We start from the raw sequence: 22,550 nt of genomic DNA, 5'->3' as shown, positions 1-22,550 counted from the left end.
TTGCATAGTTATGGTCTCACGGTAGCTACTACGTCTTCAGTGTTCCTTGAATTTTACTTCTGCCTTCAAATTGAGTATTCGTGCATGTGTGCTTACTGGCTACTATGTTGCTTTCTGAGCATAAAAAGCAATTGCACTACTTGATGACCAACTTTCACTGGCCATGGATGCCTGCGACTGGAGGAAGCATCATAAACTTAGGTGAAAATGTTGAGCTTGCAGAAGTTGATTGCAATTGGTTGACTGCAAAGGGTTGCATAATGAATCCTTACCAACTAGCTCAGCTTTCTGTTGTTCCATGGAATTGGCCACAGTGAAGTTGGTTATATACCTGTACAAAGCTTATAGTTTCAGTGCTTCATTGAGTATTTTGCAACCAGGGGATCTGGAGGCGATTGGAAAATGGCTGGACCACTACTGGCAGCTAAAGAAAGTGCTGGCTGCTGGATGTGAGCCAACGTTTGTTGGGCGCCTTATGGGGCTTCTGCGGCCGCATGTCCACGGCCAGCTCCTGCTAGGTGCAGGCGGAGGTGGTTTCCTGTGTGCCCTCACCAAACAACCCCACCAGGCAGGCTTCATGCAGAGACTTTTGAATGACACTCAGGCAAGGGAACTTATGCTTTCTTCTGACAACCTTACAGCTCCACCAAACTAGCACACGTCGACACCACTCTTACACTCTTGGTAATAGTGGGGATGCATGTTCACATAACTTCTTGCAAAGTTATGATTAGCAACAGAGTGGGTAATAGACCAAATGTTTCAGCAAAAAGTAACTCGTAAAAACACTGCAGAAGTTTTGAGCTGAAAGTTTTCTTCTTGTGTTCTTTTAGTTTTTTTCAGCAGCACATTGCTCACGGTAGTGTCTGGCATTGTGTGGTAATTGCCATTAACTAGTAATTAATCTGTTGATATTAATGATTTGTTAATGACAATTAATATCAATAATATTATTGACATATTTTATTTGCACGATTAAAGCCAATGAGTCCAAGCCATACCCATTTGGCAGAAATCCAAAGAGTAGCACTAATTTGCAAATATTTGTTTCCGAGATCTGCGATCAAATACATTGTTCACATGGCTTTGTCTCATAGTGTGTAAAGATGGTTTCTGCATAGAATTTCATACAATAATTACTATAGGGAGCTCTGGCACTAGTGTCTGCGGTAGTAAAGCATGATAATTATGGGAAGTACATGGATTTGCCTAAACTTCTTCCATTTGGCTTCAAATGGCTGTGTGACTTCGTAAGCTCATCACTTTCAACAAACTACTGTATAATAAATAATTAAATAAACATTATTACAATTTTCCGACGGCAGCATTCGAACACAGGACCTCTAGCACAGAAGCCCGACATTGGAACCATTACGCCACGGACACATTCATCGACAAGTGACATAAAATGCCCTTATGAATTTATCGCTGGCAAGCCAGTGCCTTCAGACGCTTGGCGCATTTCGATTTGACCACCTCGAGAAGCTGAACCGTTGAACTTAGTAGTGATTGTGCGTGTTTGCAGTGTCTTCTGCACTTTGAAAAGTATAAATTGCTCTGAAATTTACGACAATGAAGGCACATAAAGCGTAATAAGCAAAGCCACAAGAATGTCTGAATCCACAAGCACGAAGATCAGACAAATCCATGTACTTCCCATCATTCCTATGGTGGCTGAACGATTGCAGTGCCAGAGTTCCCTCTAGTAATTATTGTAGGAAACTCTATGCTTTAGCTGGCATGTTTTCATTTGATCTGAAAACATTAGTAACAGCTAGTCTACACTCCCAAATTGCAGAGAACATTTTTGTGATGTTGTCAAAAAAATTAGTTTTCTTGTGTTACATCTCACGGTATTGTTTCCTACTCAAAAAGCTATATAAGATGCAAGAATTTAATAAACTGTGTGAATCATAAAGTAATGTTCTTTAAGTTATAGGGCATACGTTTCACAATGGGGGTGCCTAAACACACTTTTTTCCAACACTGTATTCAGCGTTCACACGAAATACAGTGCTCAGAGCATAAATAAATATGTGTGGAGAGATGGGTGTAATAAAAACACCAATGCAAAAATCCATTAATTTATTTTTTCCAGTAGAATTTGTGGTGGTCAACAAAACACTAAGCTCTTCAGGTAGAATAACACCTCATTTCTGTTATACTCAGGGTTTCTGGTTGCAAATCTTTATTGATGCCAACATTCCTTCGTCAGTATTCAAGCCTAGAATTTAATGGATGATCCTTTCATTCATGGCACCATTTTATTTATTTATTTATTTATTTATTTATACATACTGCAGCCCCTTTATGGGGCTATTGCAGGAGTGGGTTAGACAAAAAGAAGTCATACAAAAAACAAGTAAACAATAACATATTAAAAATTCACAAGAAATAAGGCAGATGACACAAATGAAACTCAAAATAACAGCACTGAGAGTCAGTACAAAATGAGAATGAGTCAATACACTGTAACAACAAGAAAATACATAAAATCAGGTGCAGTTAGCTTTTAACATGAAATCATTTAGTGGCAGTGACCTAATTGTTCAGGGAATTAAGTTCCAGAATTCAATAGCACGTGGGAAAAAGCTGTATTTAAATTTATTAGTTCGAGCAAAGTAAAGCTTAATATTAAGGCTATGGTGACTCCTACTTGACCGAGGAATGTCTGAAGGAATATATATGGGATGCGAGACACGATAAGAAAAACTGACGATACCATGCAGAAACTTCAATGACTCAATGTGACGGCGTACGGATAAAGGGGTTAGGTTCAGAGAAGATAAGGCACGAGAGGGTGAAAAATAGTGATCGTAGTGACGATATATGAACCTAATAGATTTTCGTTGTATGCTCTCAATGGACTTAATGTCGCGCTGCTTATGAGGGTTCCAGACAGGAGAAGCATAATCTAGGATTGGGCGAATTAAAGTTTTATACATTAGTAACTTAGTTTCCTTTGGAGAATTGTTGAAATTGCGCCTCAAATACCTGAGCTTCCGGATTGCTTTAGTGCAAATGAAATTAAATGTGTTTTGACCAGGACATGTTAGTGGTAAATGTGACGCCAAGATACTTGTATTCCGAGACCCTGTGCAAGGATAAGTCGTTGAAAGTGTAATTGATCAATGAAGGAGAGGCATTATTAGAAAATGACATTATCACAGTTTTAGTAAAATTTATTTTCATTTGGCAAGTGTTGCACCAGGTGCAGAAGCTGACAAATGAGGAATTTAGTTCTGCAACCATTCTGAACCATTCTGCAACACCAGTGATTGTATCCACAGGAACTAAGTCTTGCTAGACAATGTTGTGGCCATGTAATATGGCATATCTGATTATTCAATGCATGATACCTTTAGACATCAACAGCTGATGTGCTCTTGCTGTAGCTTGGTGGGTGGACTGAATAGTTTATGCTTCTTTTTTCTCCCTCCCTTTCTGTTTGATATTCCATCGTTCACTCAGCCTTTATGTGAGTGCTTGAATGTTCCTTTTCCATTTGTTTTCCTAACATACTCTAGGCACCTAGCACAGTGTCTTTGTATTCAGCAAGGCAGTTAATTGTCTTGCATGCCTGTGTCACTTCTTGGCACATGTAATCAGGCTTCACAGTGCTTGAGACATTATCCCATTGTCCTAGTACATACTATTTTGATGGTTAAGCCATTTTTTTATGAACAATAACTGGCAGTTTTTCATAGGGCTGGTAAACGTGGGCTCAACTGTACGTGCTTGCACTTCAGTGTTTAGTAGGGGAAAATGAACTGTAGTTGCTCCAGGAGAACTTGTTTTGGGCTAGTTGTTGTCTATGCTTTCTAAACATGTTGTTTTCACCAGAAACGTGTTTGGCATGCAGTAGCTCTGCTAAAAATGTCATCATGTGCTCCATTTTAGTGGTCGTTTTAAATCGTAGCATCATAATATCAGGCTGCTTGTGGGACATTCTTTTTCTTTGCATCCTCCTTTTCTTCATTTTGCAGGGAATGTCAAAGGTTACTGTACACATGGTGGAAGTTGACATGACTGGTTTGAGACTAAGCATCAATGAAAGCAACATAGAAGTTCCCTTTGTGTCTGTGCATTAGGTCCATGTGCATAGTGGCTACTTAGTGGCCTTGTTGTACAGTTATACAGAGAAGCGGCCTTTCAGTGCCCATACTTTTGTAATCTTTTATTCATTTTTGTAGCTCAAGACAAACAGCTCAAGACAAAACAATACATTCCAAGGGCTTTCAAGAATACATACTCTATTGGTGCCTTTACATATAAACTCTGCAGCCTAGTCTTTGTTATGAATTTTCAGCATTTTACAGGTGGATATAGTACTGGTATGCTGCTATGATAAAGCTGGATCCTAGCATCTGTGAAGCACATCTTAAAGTGCCTTTATCAGTCCTTTTTCTACATTTCTTGTCAATAGTGACAGCCTGCTTTTTTTTTCAAGTCTTTGCCAGCCCAAGAGAAGCAGTTTTCAGTAGTTTCATTGAGTGACTACAGAACATATCATTTATTTTCTCAGTATTCACAGCTACTAGAAGCCCAAGCACAACTGAATTCTAAACTTTCTCCATTATCAATATAAAATTCATTTTATCACTGCATATACCTCCTTTTTTTCCTGAACCACTGTGAATGAAAGCTGCAAGTGAATATATCAGGACACCATGCAGATTAGTGTTTCAGTGCATAATACATACTGTGCAGTTCACATATAACTGCTGTAGCTAGTAATGTATGCCACCAACAATAAAGATATGCTACTGTCCTATGCTGGTCTAATCAATGTCTTGATGAATGATTAGTGACATCACTCCAAACTTTTTTTTACAAAAAGAAAATTGAAAGATCCCACAACCACATTACCAAGTGTTGTTTCAGGTAAGATGGAATTGAAGCATATTAAAATTGCAAACCATAAAACATATAGTACAGCTATCAAAAAGTTAGGATACCTGAAAGCATGTGCATAATGAAAATTCGTAGTGAGAAAAATTTTGCTGGTTGGTGCACACCATGAACTTGAATAAGTGGTGGCGTGACATAACAGAAGCATCAGACTTCATTTGGTTTTTAGTTCTTCATCAATGTCCTGTTTCAATGTTGTTTCTTTATATGTCGGTGTGTTTAATACCTAATCTGATTTACTCAGCTGCATGACTATGGAAGACATTCAAACTCCAAATTATCATATTGCACATGTGAAATGTAAGACCATATTGGGTGACAATCCAGTGAAGATAAATAATGGAACTTCATTATTTACCTTTAGTGTTTGTATACATGTTTGTGAATAAGGCTCCCATGTGGAAGCTGAAATGTTAATCGTAATTCATCTTTTGTGGTCGGTGTCTTGTTTTATTTCATCATGGAACTTCCATTCTTACAAAACAGCGATTATGCCAATCCTGACTGGTTCTTATAATAGTCGGTCTCCTGAAAGAAAGCTCTACAGAACCATACTTGTGGGTGCAGTCACTCGGTAGTAAATTTTTTTCTTTTACTAATATAATCCATTTTCTTCCTGAAAAAAAGTTCATGATAGATTTAGATTGAGTGCTTCATGCTGGATAAAAAGCACAGTTGACAGAGGACTTTCTGTGAGCATTTTTTTTTTCATACTACTGTATACAGTGATGCAATAGCCACACAAATTTGAGCAAAAAGATTACAGAAGAAAATTTTCTTACTTTTATGCATAAGCCCTTCAAGCACTGTGTGTGCAATTGTACAGGCTAAGAAACCACCTCAATATTAGAAGCTCACAAAAATAATGTCTTAAATGCACTGCAACCATTGTAAGACTAAACCTGTGCTCTAAATTTGGTTATGTGCCATGTACGTTAGTCAAAAATGCTACACCTACCCTAGCGGCTTAGTGGCCATGGCATTCTGCTGTTAAGCAGGTTGTGGGTTCGATCGCTGGCTATGTCGGCAGCATTTCAACGAGGGTGAAATGCAAAAATGCTCATACAGTTTCGCATTGTAGAACCCCAGGTGGTCAAAATTAATCTGGAATTCTCCACTGCGTCATCTCTCGTAACCCTAGTGTTTCTCTGAGACATTAAACCCCATGAATCAGTCCATAAAAAAAGTTACAAGATAGGTGTCCACATCTTTGCTGCAGTGCAGTGTCATCGTGTAACGGGTTCCATTTAATTTTTGACAGTAATCGTTTGCACTAGGCAAATTTCTGAAGTAGCTATCTGTTTCCTAAACACATTTGTGCATGAAATAGTCAACATGGCTTCTGTGCTTCACATATTTTTTTTATTTTTTTTAGATTTCCAGCATGGTGTCTACATTTGTAGATCCAACAAAACTGATGAAAAATTCAGGATTCGAAATATGTCCTGCTGCTGCATATGTTTTTGTAACAGTACCAGTATTTTATTTTATGACCTGAAATACTCAAAAACATGTTTAAAACAGAGATCTCAGGGAACCTTGTATGGCAAGGAATAATTGTTTATGTACTATTATGAAACTGCTCATTTCACTCCTTGGAACTTTGTAAAAAAGATTGTTTAGATTATAGTCCTCTTAGATAGTACTCTTCCTCCACTGATGCTATCCAAACTACTGCAGCAGTCTACTGCCGCTATGATAGCACTCAAAATATGGCGCTCCACACAAAGCTTTCTTGCAACACTTTAACACCCTTTAACAATTTTATTGGGTCCCGAAAAGTGTAAAAATGCAATGTACTCAAAAAAGGCTACAATAAGCTTCAACTTCAACCACTTATACCAGATCCTGGTTTCCTTGCAATTGTTCTTCCCATTGCTGTCCTGTTTCAGGCAGAAGACGACACTGTTTCATTTCATTTCATTTCATTTATTTACTCTCAGGGCCGTTCGGCGTTACAGAGAGGAGTGGGTGTACAAAAATGCAAATGGCTATACGCGAATACATTTTTAGCAGGAAGCTTAATGAAGGTGATCGTATACAGCAGACTTGAAGACTTCGGGTACTGCGATGGACACGACGGAGGCAGGAAGGTGGTTCCAGTCCGCGCTTGTCTTCGGAACAAACGAATCAAAATAAAGATTAGTCCTGCAGCTTGGCACGCCAACTTTGAACCGGTGGTCCATGCAGGATGAAAAGTAAGTAGGAGTTGTAAAGAGTGATTGCTTAAGAGTGTCAGAGGTGAAATATATTTTGTGAAAGAGGCATAATCGAGAAATACGACGGCGTAAGGAAAGGTCAGGAAGATCTAATGTTTTCTTCATTAGCGTTACACTGGCTGAACGAGAATAGTTAGAGAGTATAAAACGAACAGAACGATTTTGGATGGATTCGAGGGCTTGTATGAGTGATTTGGTGTGAGGATCGCAAACCGAAGAAGCATATTCTAGTTTCGGGCGCACAAGAGTATTATATAGAAGTAGTTTTAAGGACACAGGAGCCAGGGAAAAATTACGGCGAAGGAAACCAAGTGTGCGGTTAGCATTATTAGTGATATGTTCAACGTGCTTTTTCCATGATAGGTTGGCAGTAATGTATACGCCAAGATACTTATAATCAGAGACTGAAGTTAAAGAAGAGTTATTAAGGAAGTAGGTGCACGAAGACTGGTTAGGCGTGCGCGTTATTCTCATTGCTTTGCACTTACCAATATTTAGTTTCATAGACCAGGTGTGACACCAAGTGGAGATGTTATCCAGATCAGATTGAAGAATGGCTGCATCAGAAGGTTTAGATATTTGTCTATATATTACGCAATCATCAGCATAGAGTAATTTGTGAGTCAATGGAATCAGGAAGGTCGTTAATATAAATTAGAAAAAGCAGAGGACCTAGTACGGAGCCTTGGGGAACTCCGGATGTTACGGGGCATGCAGGTGAGTCACAGTCATTAATTGAAACGTACTGGGTACGGCCCCGCAAAAAACACTCGATCCACTTCATCAGATTAGTATCTAGGTTTAGTTTACTAAGCTTCAGAAGTAGTAGTTGATGAGATACAGTATCAAATGCTTTCGCGAAATCTAAAAAAATGCAATCCACAAGTGATGAACAGTCCAAAATGGAAAACAAGTCGTTAGTAAACGCGACCAGTTGAGTTTCAATTCAGTTAATTTTCCCAAAAACCTCCTGGAAGATTTTCGGTGTGTCTTAATCACTGGGTGTTATCTAGTGTGCAAGGTAGGGGACTGCTGTGAAGGCTTAGCTTAACCATATGGGCAGTTCGTGTTAAGTGGAAACCAACCAAGCACTTGCACACTGTTTAGCGTATGCAGAGATTTGGCTTAACTGAATTTTTTTTAATGGGTGTATACTGTATGACTTCAAAAGATAGAATTGATTAGGAGATAAATTTCGTTCTATCCTGTGTGTACCAAACGTTATGTATATTCAAATTTATGAATATTATCAACCAATCTCATTTGCAATGAACTTAATTAGGCTGCTGTTGGCAAAGAGGACGAAACTGCACCCTTACATTAAGAGATAAACAAAGTAATTTTCTTGTGGAGAGGGCGACAAACCCAGCCTAGCCATGTCAAGTTGTAGTCATTCTCGTGTGTTGGTTTTTCTTGTACCTAGTAGTGTTATCCATGCGAGTCTTTACAAATCTGTAAAACAGGTTCATTTTGCGAACACAAACATCTTCATTGTTCTGAAGCATTATTAGCTTAGAAAAAAAAATTTTCATGCTCTAGCAGCAGCGCTCTAATTTTTTATATAAAATTTTGTAATATAAAATGTGCAGTTACTACTTGTCTTATGACATTTTCCATAGCCTGTAGAGCAGCTTCATAAAGTTAAAAGTACCATGCAAAATGAAGCCCTCATCACCTAAACTGCTGCTTGGCAGATTGTTGCTAATGTGCCGATATTTCTCTTTAAGATGGCATCCATGAAATGATGACATCCCTGTGGAGATGTGGTGGTTGCGAATATATGCAGTTGAGATAGGTAGTAATGCAGGACAAGACAAATGAAATTTTTAGCATAGAGGCCTCATAACATTTTCTTGATAAACATTTCTTTTGGCAAACTGAATTCCAAATTCGCTCCTCGAGCAATTTGGGACCAGGACACAAAGCATGACATGCAGGCTTTTGCAGCCAGTGCTAAAATATTGATGGCAAATGTGTTTCCTTTAAAAAAGTTGTTACTGGTGATGAAGGCATGCTATATAAACTTTGACTTTGAAAGCAAGTCTCAACTTATGGCATGTTAAAAGAGAAACTGTCGTCACTTGTGGAATAAAATTTAAAACAACAGGAAATAAAGCTTGTTAGTATGGCTGTCTATAACAAATTGTAGTGCAAAAAGATTGATCACAATCTGAATAACGCAGACACAAACAAGAGCTACACTTACAATTGAATCTTTATTAAATGGAACACTAGCGTGGCTAATGGAGCTCCACCCTACTGCATCACTAAGCACTACCATGCCATACTTCAAAACTGCTGTCCTTTGTCTCTTTTCTGCAAGAGCGTTAATAAGAGAAATTATCTGCTTTTCAGTATGCCCTCTGTGGTACCTGTGCCTTATGGAGAGACAATGGCCTCAATAAAGTGCATTTCAAACATCACTTGGCGAACACTTTTGTGGTTAATACTTTGTTCTTGTAACAGAGCCATCAGTTTCTTTTGGAAGAAGTATGTTCAGGCTTGTCATTTAATGACAGAAAAATATGCACCACATTTGTGATGAGTAAAAATCTTCTGGGTCAGCTTCTCTGTAAACAAAGTGGGTCCAACTGTGCATTTAGAGCTCATCAAGGATAGGTCTAGCAGATCTAATAGAAGTTAATACTTTCATAAGGCACCATTAATGCAATAAGAAAAAAACAATTGCTAGGCAAGTTGTTACAGCGAGCTCCAGTGCACACAATTGGGTGTGGTCAGCTTAACATCTTGTACCCATCTTTTCATAGCACAAGATCATGGGGAATGCAATGAAATGTGTGCATGACATTGATAGAGCATAAAATTATGCAGATGCCATGCACTGTGGGAATCGATGTAAGCGAAGCTTTCTGTCCTGTTTGCTTTGATTGACCATAATTAGAAGTGATCTTGATGGCAAATGTTTACTTTCTTCAACATTTAGTCAAACGCAAGAGTGATGAGCTCATGTTAAATGTTACCTTGCATGCACCACTGCTGTTTGTCTGTTTGTCACAGAACTCGTAGGGGGAGGTGTTTGCTAGAGGCGTTGTTGTGGCCGTACTTCACAACAACTCATTCATTGCCTCGCATGGCACATCGCATCATGGCAAAAATATTAAACTTTATTATGGGGCTGTACATGCCAAAACCACAATCGCATTATAAGGCACACCGTAGTGGCAGACTCGGGATTGATTCTGAATTTGTGGTGTTCTTTAAGATGGCCCTAAATCTAAGTGCACGAGGGTTTTTTATCTCCCCGCCTTTGAAATACTGCTGCTGCGGTCGGGATCAAACCCACGACCTTGAGCAATGCCATTGCCGCAAAGCTATCGCGGCAGGCACAGAAGTGTTGATTTGACGTGTGGCCGCTTCTATAGTGTCTCCTAGACCCTACAGTGTGCTTTAATGTGGCTATGCTTCTGTTGCCCTGTGTAAGTTGTTCACTTAATGTATTTGCATGGTGCTTATTTTTCAGAAATAGCAGAAATGTACCGTACTATACCTGGAACTTAAATTAGTCCTGCTTGCCTGCGGCCGCTGTCATGTCTTTAGTAGTAGCGTTTCCTTACTATCTCACCCCCCCCCCCCCCACCGTATGGGAACTGCGAGCGAAGAGTGGCAAGGCTGTTCACTCATTCCGCGACAGCAGCAGTTCTAACTGTTCTCTGCTTCCTCTTCCCCCTCTTCTCCACTATTCTATGTAGCTTCCCTCTGGACTTGCATGTTAGTAAAAAGGTAAACACTGCAATTTCTACAGTGCTTTTGTGGGGGGTCATGGATAATTACAGCTGTCAGGAGGCTAATGTGGTTACTCCCAGGGAGCTCCAAAGGGCATTGTGCACATTTGACATGGTGCAAAGGTCCAAGCGAGTTGCTCACGTCGCCTTTCCTCTTTGCAACGCTCCTGTCGTGTATACACATACTTTGAACCACCCCCTGATGTGGTGTGCCAGGCAGCAGCAGCAGCAGTGGAAAAGTTGAAGGAAAAGGCATGGACAGCTTCGCTTTGAAAAAAACATTACTTGCCTCCATGCATGTGTTGGCCACTTGTTTCACTATAATTTCGCACTAGAGTTGAAGCTACAAGCCGTGCTTCGAGCATTCAAGACTGCACTCAAGGCTGTGCTCCAGAGAGAGCAAGGAATATTCTGGGACACATGCATTCAAATGAATGCGTTCCTTATTGGCTGACACTAGTCATAACTTCCACTACAGAGCCATATTATTGTAAATGTATATCTGTCCAAGGCCTTCATAATGAAAGGAAATCACTCCAACTGTAAACCAGCCGATCTGAAACCATCTGCCAACTGATAACCATAGCCTCAATTTAATGGACTGAAAACTTATGAACAATATTGCCTCCAAACAGTAACCGCTTTGCTGTCCACGAGTATAAACCTAAGATAAGTGAGAGGACCTTGTAGGTTGGACCGAAAGGTACAGCAAGTGGAACCATGACCCTGATTTTATTATATGCAGGTACACTGTTTGAACACATTATTAGTGAACAAAGTCACTGAAAAAGGTAAATCAACTAGTCACTGGAAATTTACTAATCTGCCAGTGCACAAGTTGGGAAATTGCAAATTACACCATGTGATGAAGGCAAATGAGGTGAGGGGTATTGGCAAATGACTCGAACAGCACAGCATGAGCCGCAGGGTCAGGGTTTAAAGGCATTTACGAGGGTTGTGAATTGTACCAATGAAGGAACCAGCTGTATCTGGTGCTGTACAATGCAAAGTGGTGAGTGACAGCAACATTCAAGCTCCTGCGGTGTTAACTTATTTATTCATTTCAATACCTTCAAGGCCCAAAGGCGTTAAAGAAGGGAGTGGGGGAACAATTATGCACAGTGAAGAACAAAAATAATGCGGCTGCCAAGAGTATAAATAACATTCAGCTACAGCTTTAAATGCAATTACATCAGTCAGTTCGGCAATAGATGTGGGTAGGTGGTTCCAGTCATTTGAGGTCATCATCATCATCAGCCTAGTTACGCCCACTGCAGGGCAAAGGCCTCTCCCATACTTCTTCAGCTACCCCGGTCATGTACTAATTGTGGCCATGTTGTCCCTGCAAACGTCTTAATGCCATCCGCCCACCTAACTTTCTGCCGCCCCCTACTAAACTTCCCTATCTACCTATCGCTACCTATCGTAAACTGTTGTTCTCTTCCGAGACTGTTAAACATTACTTTAGTTTTCTGTAGATTAATTTTCAGACCCACCCTTCTGCTTTGCCTCTCCAGGTCAGTGAGCATGCATTGCAATTGGTCTCCTAAGTTACTAAGCAAGGCAATATCATCCGCGAAACGCAAGTTGCTAAGGTATTCTCCATCAACTTTTATCCCCAATTCTTCCCACTCCAGGTCTCTGAATACGTCCTGTAAACATGCTGTGAATAGCATTGGAGATATCGTATCTCCCTGTCTGACGCCTTTCTTTAATGGGATTTTGTTGCTTTCTTTGTGGAGGATTACGGTGGCTGTGGAACCGCTATAGATATCTTCCAGTATCTTTACATATGGCTCATCTACACCCTGATTCCGTAGTGCATTCATGACTGCTGAGGTTTCGACTGAATCAAATGCTTTTTCGTAATCAATGAAGACTATATATAAGGGTTGGTTATATTCCGCACATTTCTCTATCACCTGATTGATAGTGTGAATATGGTCTATTGTTGAGTAGCCTTTACGGAATCCTGCCTGGTCCTTTGGTTGAAAGAAGTCTAAGGTATTCCTGATTCTATTTGCGATTACCTTAGTAAATACTTTGTAGGCAACGGACAGTAAGCTGATCGGTCTATAATTTTTCAAGTCTTTGGCGTCCCCTTTCTTATGGATTAGGATTATGTTAGCGTTCTTCCAAGATACCGGGACGTTTGAGGTCATGAGGCATTGTGTATATAGGGCGGCCAATCTTTCTAGGACAGTGTTCCCACCATCCTTCAACAAATTTGCTGTTACCTGATCCTCCCCAGCTGCCTTCCCCCTTTGCATAGCTCCCAAGGCGTTCTTTACCTCTTCCGGTGTTACTTGTGGGATTTCAAGTTCCTCTAGCCTATTCTCTCTCACCTTATCGTCATGGGTGTTACTGGTACTGTATAAATCTCTATAAAACTCTTCAGCCACTTGAACTATCTCATCCATATTAGTAACGATATTGCCGGCTTTGTCTCTTAACGCACACATCTGATTCTTGCCTATTCCTAGTTTCTTCTTCACTGCTTTTAGGTTTCCTCCGTTCCTGAGAGCCTGTTCAATTCTATCCATATTATAGGTCCTTATGTCCGCTGTTTTACGCTTGTTGATTAACTTAGAAAGTTCTGCCAGCTCTATTCTAGCTGTAGTGTTAGAGGCTTTCATACATTGGCGTTTTTTGATCAGAGCTTTCGTCTCCTGCGATAGCTTACTGGTTTCCTGTTTAACGGCGTTACCACCGACTTCTATTGCGCACTCCTTAATGATGCCCATAAGATTTTCGTTCATTGCTTCAACACTATGGTCCTCTTCCTGGGTTAAAGCCGAATACCTGTTCTGTAGCTTGATCTGGAATTCCTCTATTTTCCCTCTTACCGCTAGCTCATTGATTGGCTTCTTATGTACCAGTTTCTTCCGTTCCCTCCTCAAGTCTAGGCTAATTCGAGTTCTTAGCATCCTATGGTCACTGCAGCGCACCTTGCCGAGCACGTCCACATCTTGTATGATGCCAGGGTTAGCGCAGAGTATGGAGTCTATTTCATTTCTAGTCTTGCCATTCAGGCTCCTCCATGTCCATTTCCGGCTATCCCGCTTGCGGAAGAAGGTATTCATTATCCGCATATTATTCTGTTCTGCAAACTCTACTAATAACTCTCCTCTGCTATTCCTGGAGCCTATGCCATATTCCCCCACTGACTTGTCTCCGGCCTGCTTCTTGCCTACCCTGGCATTGAAATCGCCCATAAGTATACTGTATTTTGTTTTGACTTTACCCATTGCCGATTCCACGTCTTCATAGAAGCTTTCGACTTCCTGGTCATCATGACTAGATGTAGGAGCGTAGACCTGTACAACCTTCATTTTGTACCTCTTATTAAGTTTCACAACAAGACATGCCACCCTCTCGTTAATGCTATAAAATTCCTGTATGTTACCAGCTATGTTCTTATTAATCAGGAATCCGACTCCTAGTTCTCGTCTCTCTGCTAAGCCCCGGTAGCACAGGACGTGCCCGCTTTTTAGCACTGTATATGCTTCTTTTGGCCTCCTAACTTCACTGAGCCCTATTATATCCCATTTACTGCCCTCTAATTCCTCCAATAGGACTGCTAGACTCGCCTCACTAGATAACGTTCTAGCGTTAAACGTTGACAGGTTCATATTCCAATGGCGGCCTGTAGTTGGAATAAAAGAATTGTAAGGTAACTTTGTATGAGAGAAAGCAACATGTACTTTGTGTTGGTAATCAAATCTGTTGGATACGTAGGATGGCTTTGAAAGATCATGTTTTAATTGCAGATTGCGATAGACTTTATGAAAAAGAACTAAGCGAGACAGCTTCCGTGTGAACAAAGAGGTGGAAGGCCTAAAGCTGTTTTTATAAATGGTACACTAGATGTGCGTGCATAATCTGAAGGAATGAAACATGCGCTCCAATTTTGGACACATTCCAAAGTATGAATAAGAATGTCAATGCCCACGCAGAATTGGCATGCTCGAGCTTAGAACCAACAGAGTTTTGCAAAGGAGTTTTAGAGGGGAAGGTGCCTTGGAAAAGTTTCTGCACAGATAGCCAAGCATGCGATTGGCATTGTTGTTTATGTAATTGACATAAGTCTACCATGAAAGGTCAGAGGTAAATTTAATGCCAAGATATTTATAGCGTAAAACATTTTCTAAAACACTGCCATTAATGAGATATTCCGAGGATAAAATAGTATTAGGCAGGCCATTTATGTAAATGAGTAACAAAAGAGGGTGCAATACAGAGCCCCGAGGCACACAATAAGTTACAGGAGAATCTGAATAATTGCAATTGTTAGCGGTAACGAACTTTGTTCTTTTAGTGAGAAAATGTTCAATCCATATTGCAGTCAATCCTCAATTTACTTAGCTTAAAGCTTAGTAAATTCAGTAGTAAGTTTGTATCGAGTAGGTAAATGTTTGTGTTCACCCTTATACTTATGTCATGATCCATCTTTTGCAGTGTCACTTGAACCAACCATCAGCTGGCGCTACTAGGTATAAAGGCAGTATTTGGGAAACTGGATACTGACAGCATCTTGCACCTAGTCGTAAGAAAAATATCTCTGTTGGGATAGACTTAAGAGGAGACAGTGGATTAAAAGACACCTTGTCAGATTTCTGTGGTTTTCAGTTAACAGTCAAAATTATGTTAGCAAAATACTATTTGCATTGCTTCTTTAGAAAACCAGCAACTTTCACTCACTCACTGGCATCACTTCAATGGCACCAGTCAAAATAACTGATATGTTCAACTTGCACAGTGAGGAATGACTATAGCAGTGCATATCAACCATTGTTAAGAGCTTGTGTCACAACCTTTCAAACTTGCCAAGAGACTAACATAAAGACATGAGAACTGTCAAGTGGCTGAAAAAAGACTTAGCCATAAGCGATACCAACATTTTGACTGGAAGGCCACACCATTTCACAATATCAAGCAACAATGAGCCACTAGGTGTGCCTTGGACACTATTCGAGCCTGCCATTGGAAACGCCAAATCTTTTTAATGTTGCTAGAGAGAGATCTCGAAACACAATTTTCTGCTACACCAAATGTGAGGTGACGAACACTTGCCGAGCTTAATGAAAAGCCCGCCCAGCTATAGTGACTTGAATGATCCTGCAAGCAGCAATGGCTGACTGTATGCTTACCATTTTATTTATAACATATGTAAAAACACGAAGCTCTCAACTCTGGACATGCCAGAGACTGTTGCCAGAATTTAATTTTGTCACGATATCAGCATTACTTTTTGGCTCTAATGGCAAATGTAATGCTGCAAGGACAACTTCCTTGTGCATCATCAGATAAAGTTGGTGGATGTGCTCATGTGCCACCTTTGCAAGTTGAATACAGTATATGCCTTGAAATACACAAAGCTCGAAGATATTGCTCAGCAGAAATGCACAGTTTAAGACAGTGACCTAAAATGTGCTAATGGTATTTTTCAAGAAACATAGTCGCTGCAAGTGAAACAAAACAAACTCGTTTTTCTCATTTTGCATCTTGCCATCCAAGTATGAATTTAAAAGAACTATAGTTTCTATTACACAATATTTACCTATGTCAAGATGGCTTATGGGCCACAATTTATTTGGGAAGGCAACTGCCGGCTCAGATCTCTTTATAACATTTTCTAAATAATGTTTTAAGCAGAGTGGAAGGAGAAAAAAATTGGTGTAATTGAAGGAGTGGTAAAAAGGATACAGTATAAAAAAGCCTCCACATTCAACACAATGTGCGCTGTCCTTAGACAACTTAAGGCGCTGCAACTTCGCACGCACTCCATTAATTTGATAGTTTTTCCAAGCAAGCACTATGACTAACATTTGTACCAGTTATAAATTGAACCAAAATAAAGAAATATGGCACAGAGGTTTATAGTAATGGTGTAAATATGTCTTAGATTTTGCTAAAATCTGGCCAGTGCTTCAAAACATTTCTTTCACCGAGTCCCCCCTATGTAAGGCAACTTTGAATTCAGCCTGAGCAGAATATGGAATTGGAGTTCCGAGTTTTGCAAAGGCCAAAGTAGTGGTCGCATTCACAATGTCAAGTAAGCTGTATGTTTAATTACTTGAAATCTCTCTTCAGAGTGACCTGTAAAAGGTTGTTGTACAAACCATGTTAGATGCTTTCTCCTGGATTCTCAGCATTACGTTAACCATTTCACTGTCAATCCCGAGATAACTCGGGTACCCACTCATGCACAGTCCCTGCCACTTATGAGTATACTTGTTTTGTGATTTCAGTGATCTCCCTGCCTTTCCAGAAGCAACTCTTATAAAAAAAGAACACTGCATACATGTTCGGCTATCTATGGGAGGTCATCTAAACACATATAACACTTGAAAGGTAAATTTCTCACAGCAGGTGGCACAAATGTCTTGGTGCTCTGTCACTCTGTCTCAGTACTGAAGAAGTAGCAAAATAGTGTTGTCAGGCCACTTCACACTATGACAGGCGAAGAAATTAGGAAACGTTGATGAATTATGACTCGGGAAAAACCAATGACAGAGAACCAGTTTCTATGTAGCATGAAATGTCCGCTAAACTAACACAGAGAAAGGAACAGCCGGGACTGAATATTGTAAGGGCAGCCACGTCCATGAACACTGTGACAGGCCTGTCCAACCAGACTATGATAAATGAAGGAAATTATATTCTGTTCTCAGATACTGAAATGACAGAAAGAGACAACAAAAAACCAGCTTCTATGTAGCACAAATGTGACTAAACCAACATGCAAAGAAAAATGGCAGGGGCTGAGGAGCAGCCAGGAAAAAAACTGTGCAGTCAAACAGCTAATAGGCAAAGCACTGCATCTCTAGACCATCTGTTTTCACTTTACTCATGGCATTCAAACAGCTAAGAATGCAAGTCACATGAGCAGCCAGGATTCTGACTGACTAATTCATTTGTTCCACTTAACACTTAAAAAGTTTGCACCCTTTCAGGCACATCTTGTCCCACAACAATAATCGTCATCCGTATTGCTCGCATTTTCTTTCTTTAATGCTGCGAGCTTGGTGCTCCAAGTCGCAAACGGCATACGTGTTATCAGCGTGACAGCATTCTCGACAGGAAAGTAGCGAGCACAGCGTTTTCAAGAAAGGTGCGCATGCAAGGCAGATGACAATCATTGTTGTGGGACAAATATACACCCCAAAGAGTGAATGTCTCGAAGAATCAAATGGGCTACAAAAGTTGCCATAATGGAGGACTGTGAATTAATTTTGATGACCTGGAGTTCTTTCGAGTACGTCCACAGCACAGCACACAAGCCTTGCTGCATAACATTCCCCTTGGAATGTGGCTGGGAGTTGAACCCACGGGCTTATGGTCAGCAGTAGAACACCATAGCCTCTAAATCAGTGTGGCAGCTATTTTGGCAGGACACTCGAGGTATGAGCAAGAGAACATGATAAAAACAAAGAGAGCACAACTGCTTACACACTACACACATCAGCTGCTCTGGAATTCGACGTCTAAAACATGAGCTGCACATGCAGCTGGAATGCTACACATAAACACTGCAGTCTTATTATGCAGATTTTAGAAGTGACTTCATCTACTGTTCAACAAATATTGCTCAGGAAGCTTTCCAATGTTGCAAATTTAGCTATGCAACAGTGTTGAGCTAGCTATGTATCAAAGCTAGGTTTGTAGGCTTGAAACAGTCACAATTGACCTACTGTCAATTAAAATCACTGTACTGATTTTTTTCTTTTTTTGATGCATGCATGTAACATTCAGGTGTTGGCCCTTTCCAATTCATCAGAATGATTGCACAGTAAGTAGCAGCTCACGATAATGAAATATTTCATTTCCGAATGCTGGAATTTGGCACTGAAATGAAATGGAAAGCAAACGTGCATTGATGTCGGAACAGCTATGCAAGCTGTAATGAGTGTACTACTGAAGGAGCTACATTGGCAGTTGACTGTTTGGTCACTCAGCCAGCAATATATTACAGTCTCAAATCAAGCACATCAGGTTCATTCTGTTAATGGCTCCAAGTTGCTCTGCACTCCAAGTGTTAGGTAGTTGAAACACTGTCATGGAATAGTCCAGCTGGAGCAGGCTAATGAGCATCATGATTAAGAAGGCTCATGTAAACTCTGCCAGCATGAGGTATTACATCTTGCAGCCTGCCAAAAATAACGCAGTCCTATGCTCAGAGGAGATACAGTCAACCTCTTTGAATTCAACTCCAATATATACTACAATAGCAAATGCAAAATTGCATACAGACTCCAATATGCAAACTCCAATGGCAGATGCAGAATTGGTTCAGATTGAAAGAGCAGTCTCCAAAATGCTTAAGCAAATCTTGGTAAATTTTGTACAAGGCTGAATTAAAAGCAAGTTGAAATGAACCAATGCCACATAATTAGCAGTACACTATATTTGGGGGAAAAACACTTTGGTTCCCAAAATTGTCAAGAAAATAATTATACAAGTTATTCATGAAGTTTGATTCAAATTATGTTTGCCTGACACAGCTACTGACAATTCCAGCTTTGCTTTCATATTTCAGTTCCAAAACGAACTCTGCACAAGGGCAACACTGCACTGCTCAGAACACTGCTTAAAACGTCACTTCAATATTGCAGCTAGAAACTATGCAATCCCTTGGGTTTGGCACTATGGAGTAGTTGGAACACAAATGCTACTCGATTCTTGCAGAACAGTCACCTTAGAGTTCAAGTACTTTAACGCATATTTCCAGCTGTTTGTTCGCTTTAGAGCAAGCAAGACCTTGAAAACATCCGTCATGTGCAGCGGTTTTGATACTTCTTTCTCCCAGTGCCAAGTAAACGTCTGTGGAAACCGTGCAGTCTTCAAGCCTTCAGAAGTTGCCTTGGCGCGAGTAGCACCTTCCTTAGTCTCTTTATCTACGAGCGCTCCGATTACGTATACTGCATCGTAATCAAAGACATCCAATGTGTTTTCGCTGTCCGGGGTTAGATACACAAGCTTTTCTTTTGGAAACATGTCCAAGTAGCTGCTTGGTGTAATCTCCGACAACACTGTATGTTCAGATGCTGCGAACAGCTCGTCCTGCAAGATTCGCGCAGTAGCTCCGTTTGGAGATGCATTACAAAAATGCAGGTGAAACGGATCGCTACTGCATCTGTTCCACCCGTACGCCTCAAGCAGGTCTCTGGCGGCTTTGTTGCATTCTCTCAGAGACATTACGCCGTCGTAACCTAGATCGAACACAACACTCTGGCCAAACAGTATTGCTGGTATTTGCCTTGACTCGTAATATCTATTTATGGTGCTCCATCGGATACGGATGAGAAAACTATTCCTGAAAAGGCCATAGTCTTCAATACGATCAGCTGTGTGCGGCAAAAATTCCCTCTTGAAAGATGGTATGTCCTCCGTCACTGATGCTGAACAGTTCACTTCTTGTCGGTGCTGGCGCAAACGCTTTTGCTCTTTGTAGAATAGATATTCAAACAGGCGGCATCTCTTACGAAACGAGCTCAATGCAAGCAAATCAAGCACATCCTGAGGGGACAATTCCTGTGGTGCTCGCAGTCCATGTTTAAGCCTTAGTGTATGCTGCCGCAGCAGTAGCCGCAATCTTTCCTTCGATTTCCTGTCATGCGCCAGGTCGGGAAAGTCGCCAGTTCGGTACACACAGTTGTTTTCCTTACTCTCGTCATTTTGTCCGTCTTCACCGACGAGTTTGTGCGTCGACACTGCACAGCAAAATCTTTTAGCTGTGCACAACGGGGCTTTGGCCAGTACTTCCAGAGCTTTCCAGCACTTATCACGCGGTACGTCATTAATGCAGGAAGTATTGAACTGAAATAAAGATGAACGAAGCATCACACAGGGCTCGGTACAGCTTTCAGCCTCTATAACCTCGGCGCGAGCAGCATAGCGACCAGCGCATAGAATAAGGAACCAACTTCACCAGCGTGACTGCCACTGACCTCGACTCGCGCCTGACTTGGCTACGTTGCGTACTTCCTTCCCAAAGTTGCCAAGCGGAGAACGTCGGGACACCAAGGAGGTTTGACTATTTATAACCTCCTTGGGGGACACGTGGACACCAAGGGCGATTGGGAAAACTTTTCACAGTGCCTGACATACAGGTTGCTGTGTGTTGCCCGCTCTAGGAACAGGCGCGGCTGCCCTCCCTGAAACGCTGCTTTCTGCAGCTGAAGGCAGGCGGTGACACAAGTTTATGCTTGCGCCGTCACGGCAGCAGCTCGCGTCCCCATAAGCAGGCAAATTTGCACTTTTTTTTTCTTAAAAATCAGGCAATTAACTGTGCCTAGTGTTATACTAAAAGACACAGACTCCAAAATGTGATCTTTCTAGAAAATTTGATCAAGAACAGTGCAGCGGTGAGCGCAATATCTTTCTTCGAACAGGCGCAGCGAAATATTCAGGACCCTGTAGAAGTATTCTGCTGGGTGATTTTTAAATTTTACGGAATTTTCAAAAATCGCCTGTGGCAGATAGCATAATTCTTGTCTTTGAGCTGTATTATTTGAAGAGGCAGACATTACTATAGTACTATTACTATTAGAAGTACTGTTACTAAATCTGGGGGTTTTTGCTCCTTGAATGTATGACCACAGAACACCTATAGACCGTTTCATCGGGCGAGGAGGATAGGGTGCGCGGAGAGCCTTTCCTGGATGGATGGATGAATGGATGGATGATTGAGGCTCAACCCTTTGAATCGGGCGGCGGCGGCGCGCGCCACCTAGCCTTTAATGGTTCTATATGCATGCATACCTATGTATTTACTCCTTTACTTTTGCGTTGATATTATCCACCAATCGGATAGTCTCCGTTTAGTTATTTCTACCTGTTCAAAGTCTATTCTACTTTCACTGTCTTTAAAACCCAAAGCTTTGAATAGTTCCCCGTTAGATTCAACTGCAGAGTGAAGTTGTTTACAAGCAAGTATCAGGTGTTCAGCCGTTTCCTCCTCCTCTCCACATGCCTCGCACACCAAATCTATCTCCGGGTATCTGGCTCGGTACGTTTTAGTCCGCAGTACACCTGTCCTGGCTTCAAACAACAATGAGCTTCCTTAGAGTTATCGTAAATATTTTCTTTGGCTATTTCTTGCTTAAAAGTCCTGTATGTCTCCAATGCCGATTTGGTTTGCATCTCTGTACTCCACATACCCCTCTCTGTCTCCTTAACCTTTTTCTTGACAGATGATTCCTTACTTGTCCCCCCGCTACTGCCCAAGTATCTGCTTGTCAATTTTCTAGTTCGCTTCCTCCACCTCGTGTCAACATTCCTCGTGTATAAGTAACTGAAAACCTTCCTAGCCCACCGAATTTCCCCCATTTTTCTCAATCGCTCCTCAAATGCTATCTTGCTACTAGCCTCTCTGCCCTCGAAAGAAGACCATCCCAGATCCCCCTGCACTCCAAGATTTGGTGTCTTGCCATGTGCTCCCAGAGCGAGCCTACCCACACCACGTTGCCTAATTTCCAACTGTTGCCGGGTCTCTGTTCTAATACATAGAACTGCATTGGCAAAAGTCAGGCCTGGTACCATTACCCCCTTCCATATCCCTCGTACTACCTCGTACCTATTGTAGTTCCACAGTGCCCTACTCTTCATAATCGCTGCACTTCTGTTACCTTTAGTCGTTAGATATTTTTCGTACTCTGTCAGATACTCAATGTCA

The 22,550-nt window shown here is 41.0% G+C and overlaps 2 protein-coding genes across 4 annotated transcripts in view; one reads left to right on the top strand and one right to left on the bottom strand.

Annotated features, from left to right (window-relative positions):
- Positions 1-9,553, top strand: part of LOC126543766 (L-fucose kinase-like) — a 98,586-nt gene extending 89,033 nt beyond the window's left edge. For 2 of the 3 annotated variants that reach the window (XM_055061692.2, XM_055061693.2), the window contains 2 exons: positions 381-604; positions 3,987-4,774. In XM_055061692.2, coding sequence (XP_054917667.2) covers positions 381-604; positions 3,987-4,091 — 329 coding nt within the window. In that variant the 3' untranslated portion in view covers positions 4,092-4,774. Of the gene's footprint in view, positions 1-380; positions 605-3,986; positions 4,775-6,955; positions 7,110-9,485 lie in introns of those variants that run through there. The other variant, XR_011892490.1, reaches the window with a different exon arrangement.
- A 5,060-nt stretch (positions 9,554-14,613) lies between these two features.
- LOC126543255 (tRNA methyltransferase 10 homolog C-like) lies at positions 14,614-20,840 on the bottom strand. The gene has a single exon (XM_055061694.2). The coding sequence runs from the start codon at positions 20,714-20,716 to the stop codon at positions 19,520-19,522; it is 1,197 nt and encodes a 398-aa protein (XP_054917669.2). The 5' UTR covers positions 20,717-20,840; the 3' UTR covers positions 14,614-19,519.
- Between the last annotated feature and the right edge of the window lie 1,710 nt (positions 20,841-22,550).

The sequence above is a fragment of the Dermacentor andersoni genome, chromosome 1 (assembly GCF_023375885.2).
Source record: "Dermacentor andersoni chromosome 1, qqDerAnde1_hic_scaffold, whole genome shotgun sequence".
Lineage (NCBI taxonomy): Eukaryota > Metazoa > Arthropoda > Arachnida > Ixodida > Ixodidae > Dermacentor > Dermacentor andersoni.
This window is presented reverse-complemented; position numbering and strand designations above follow the sequence as displayed.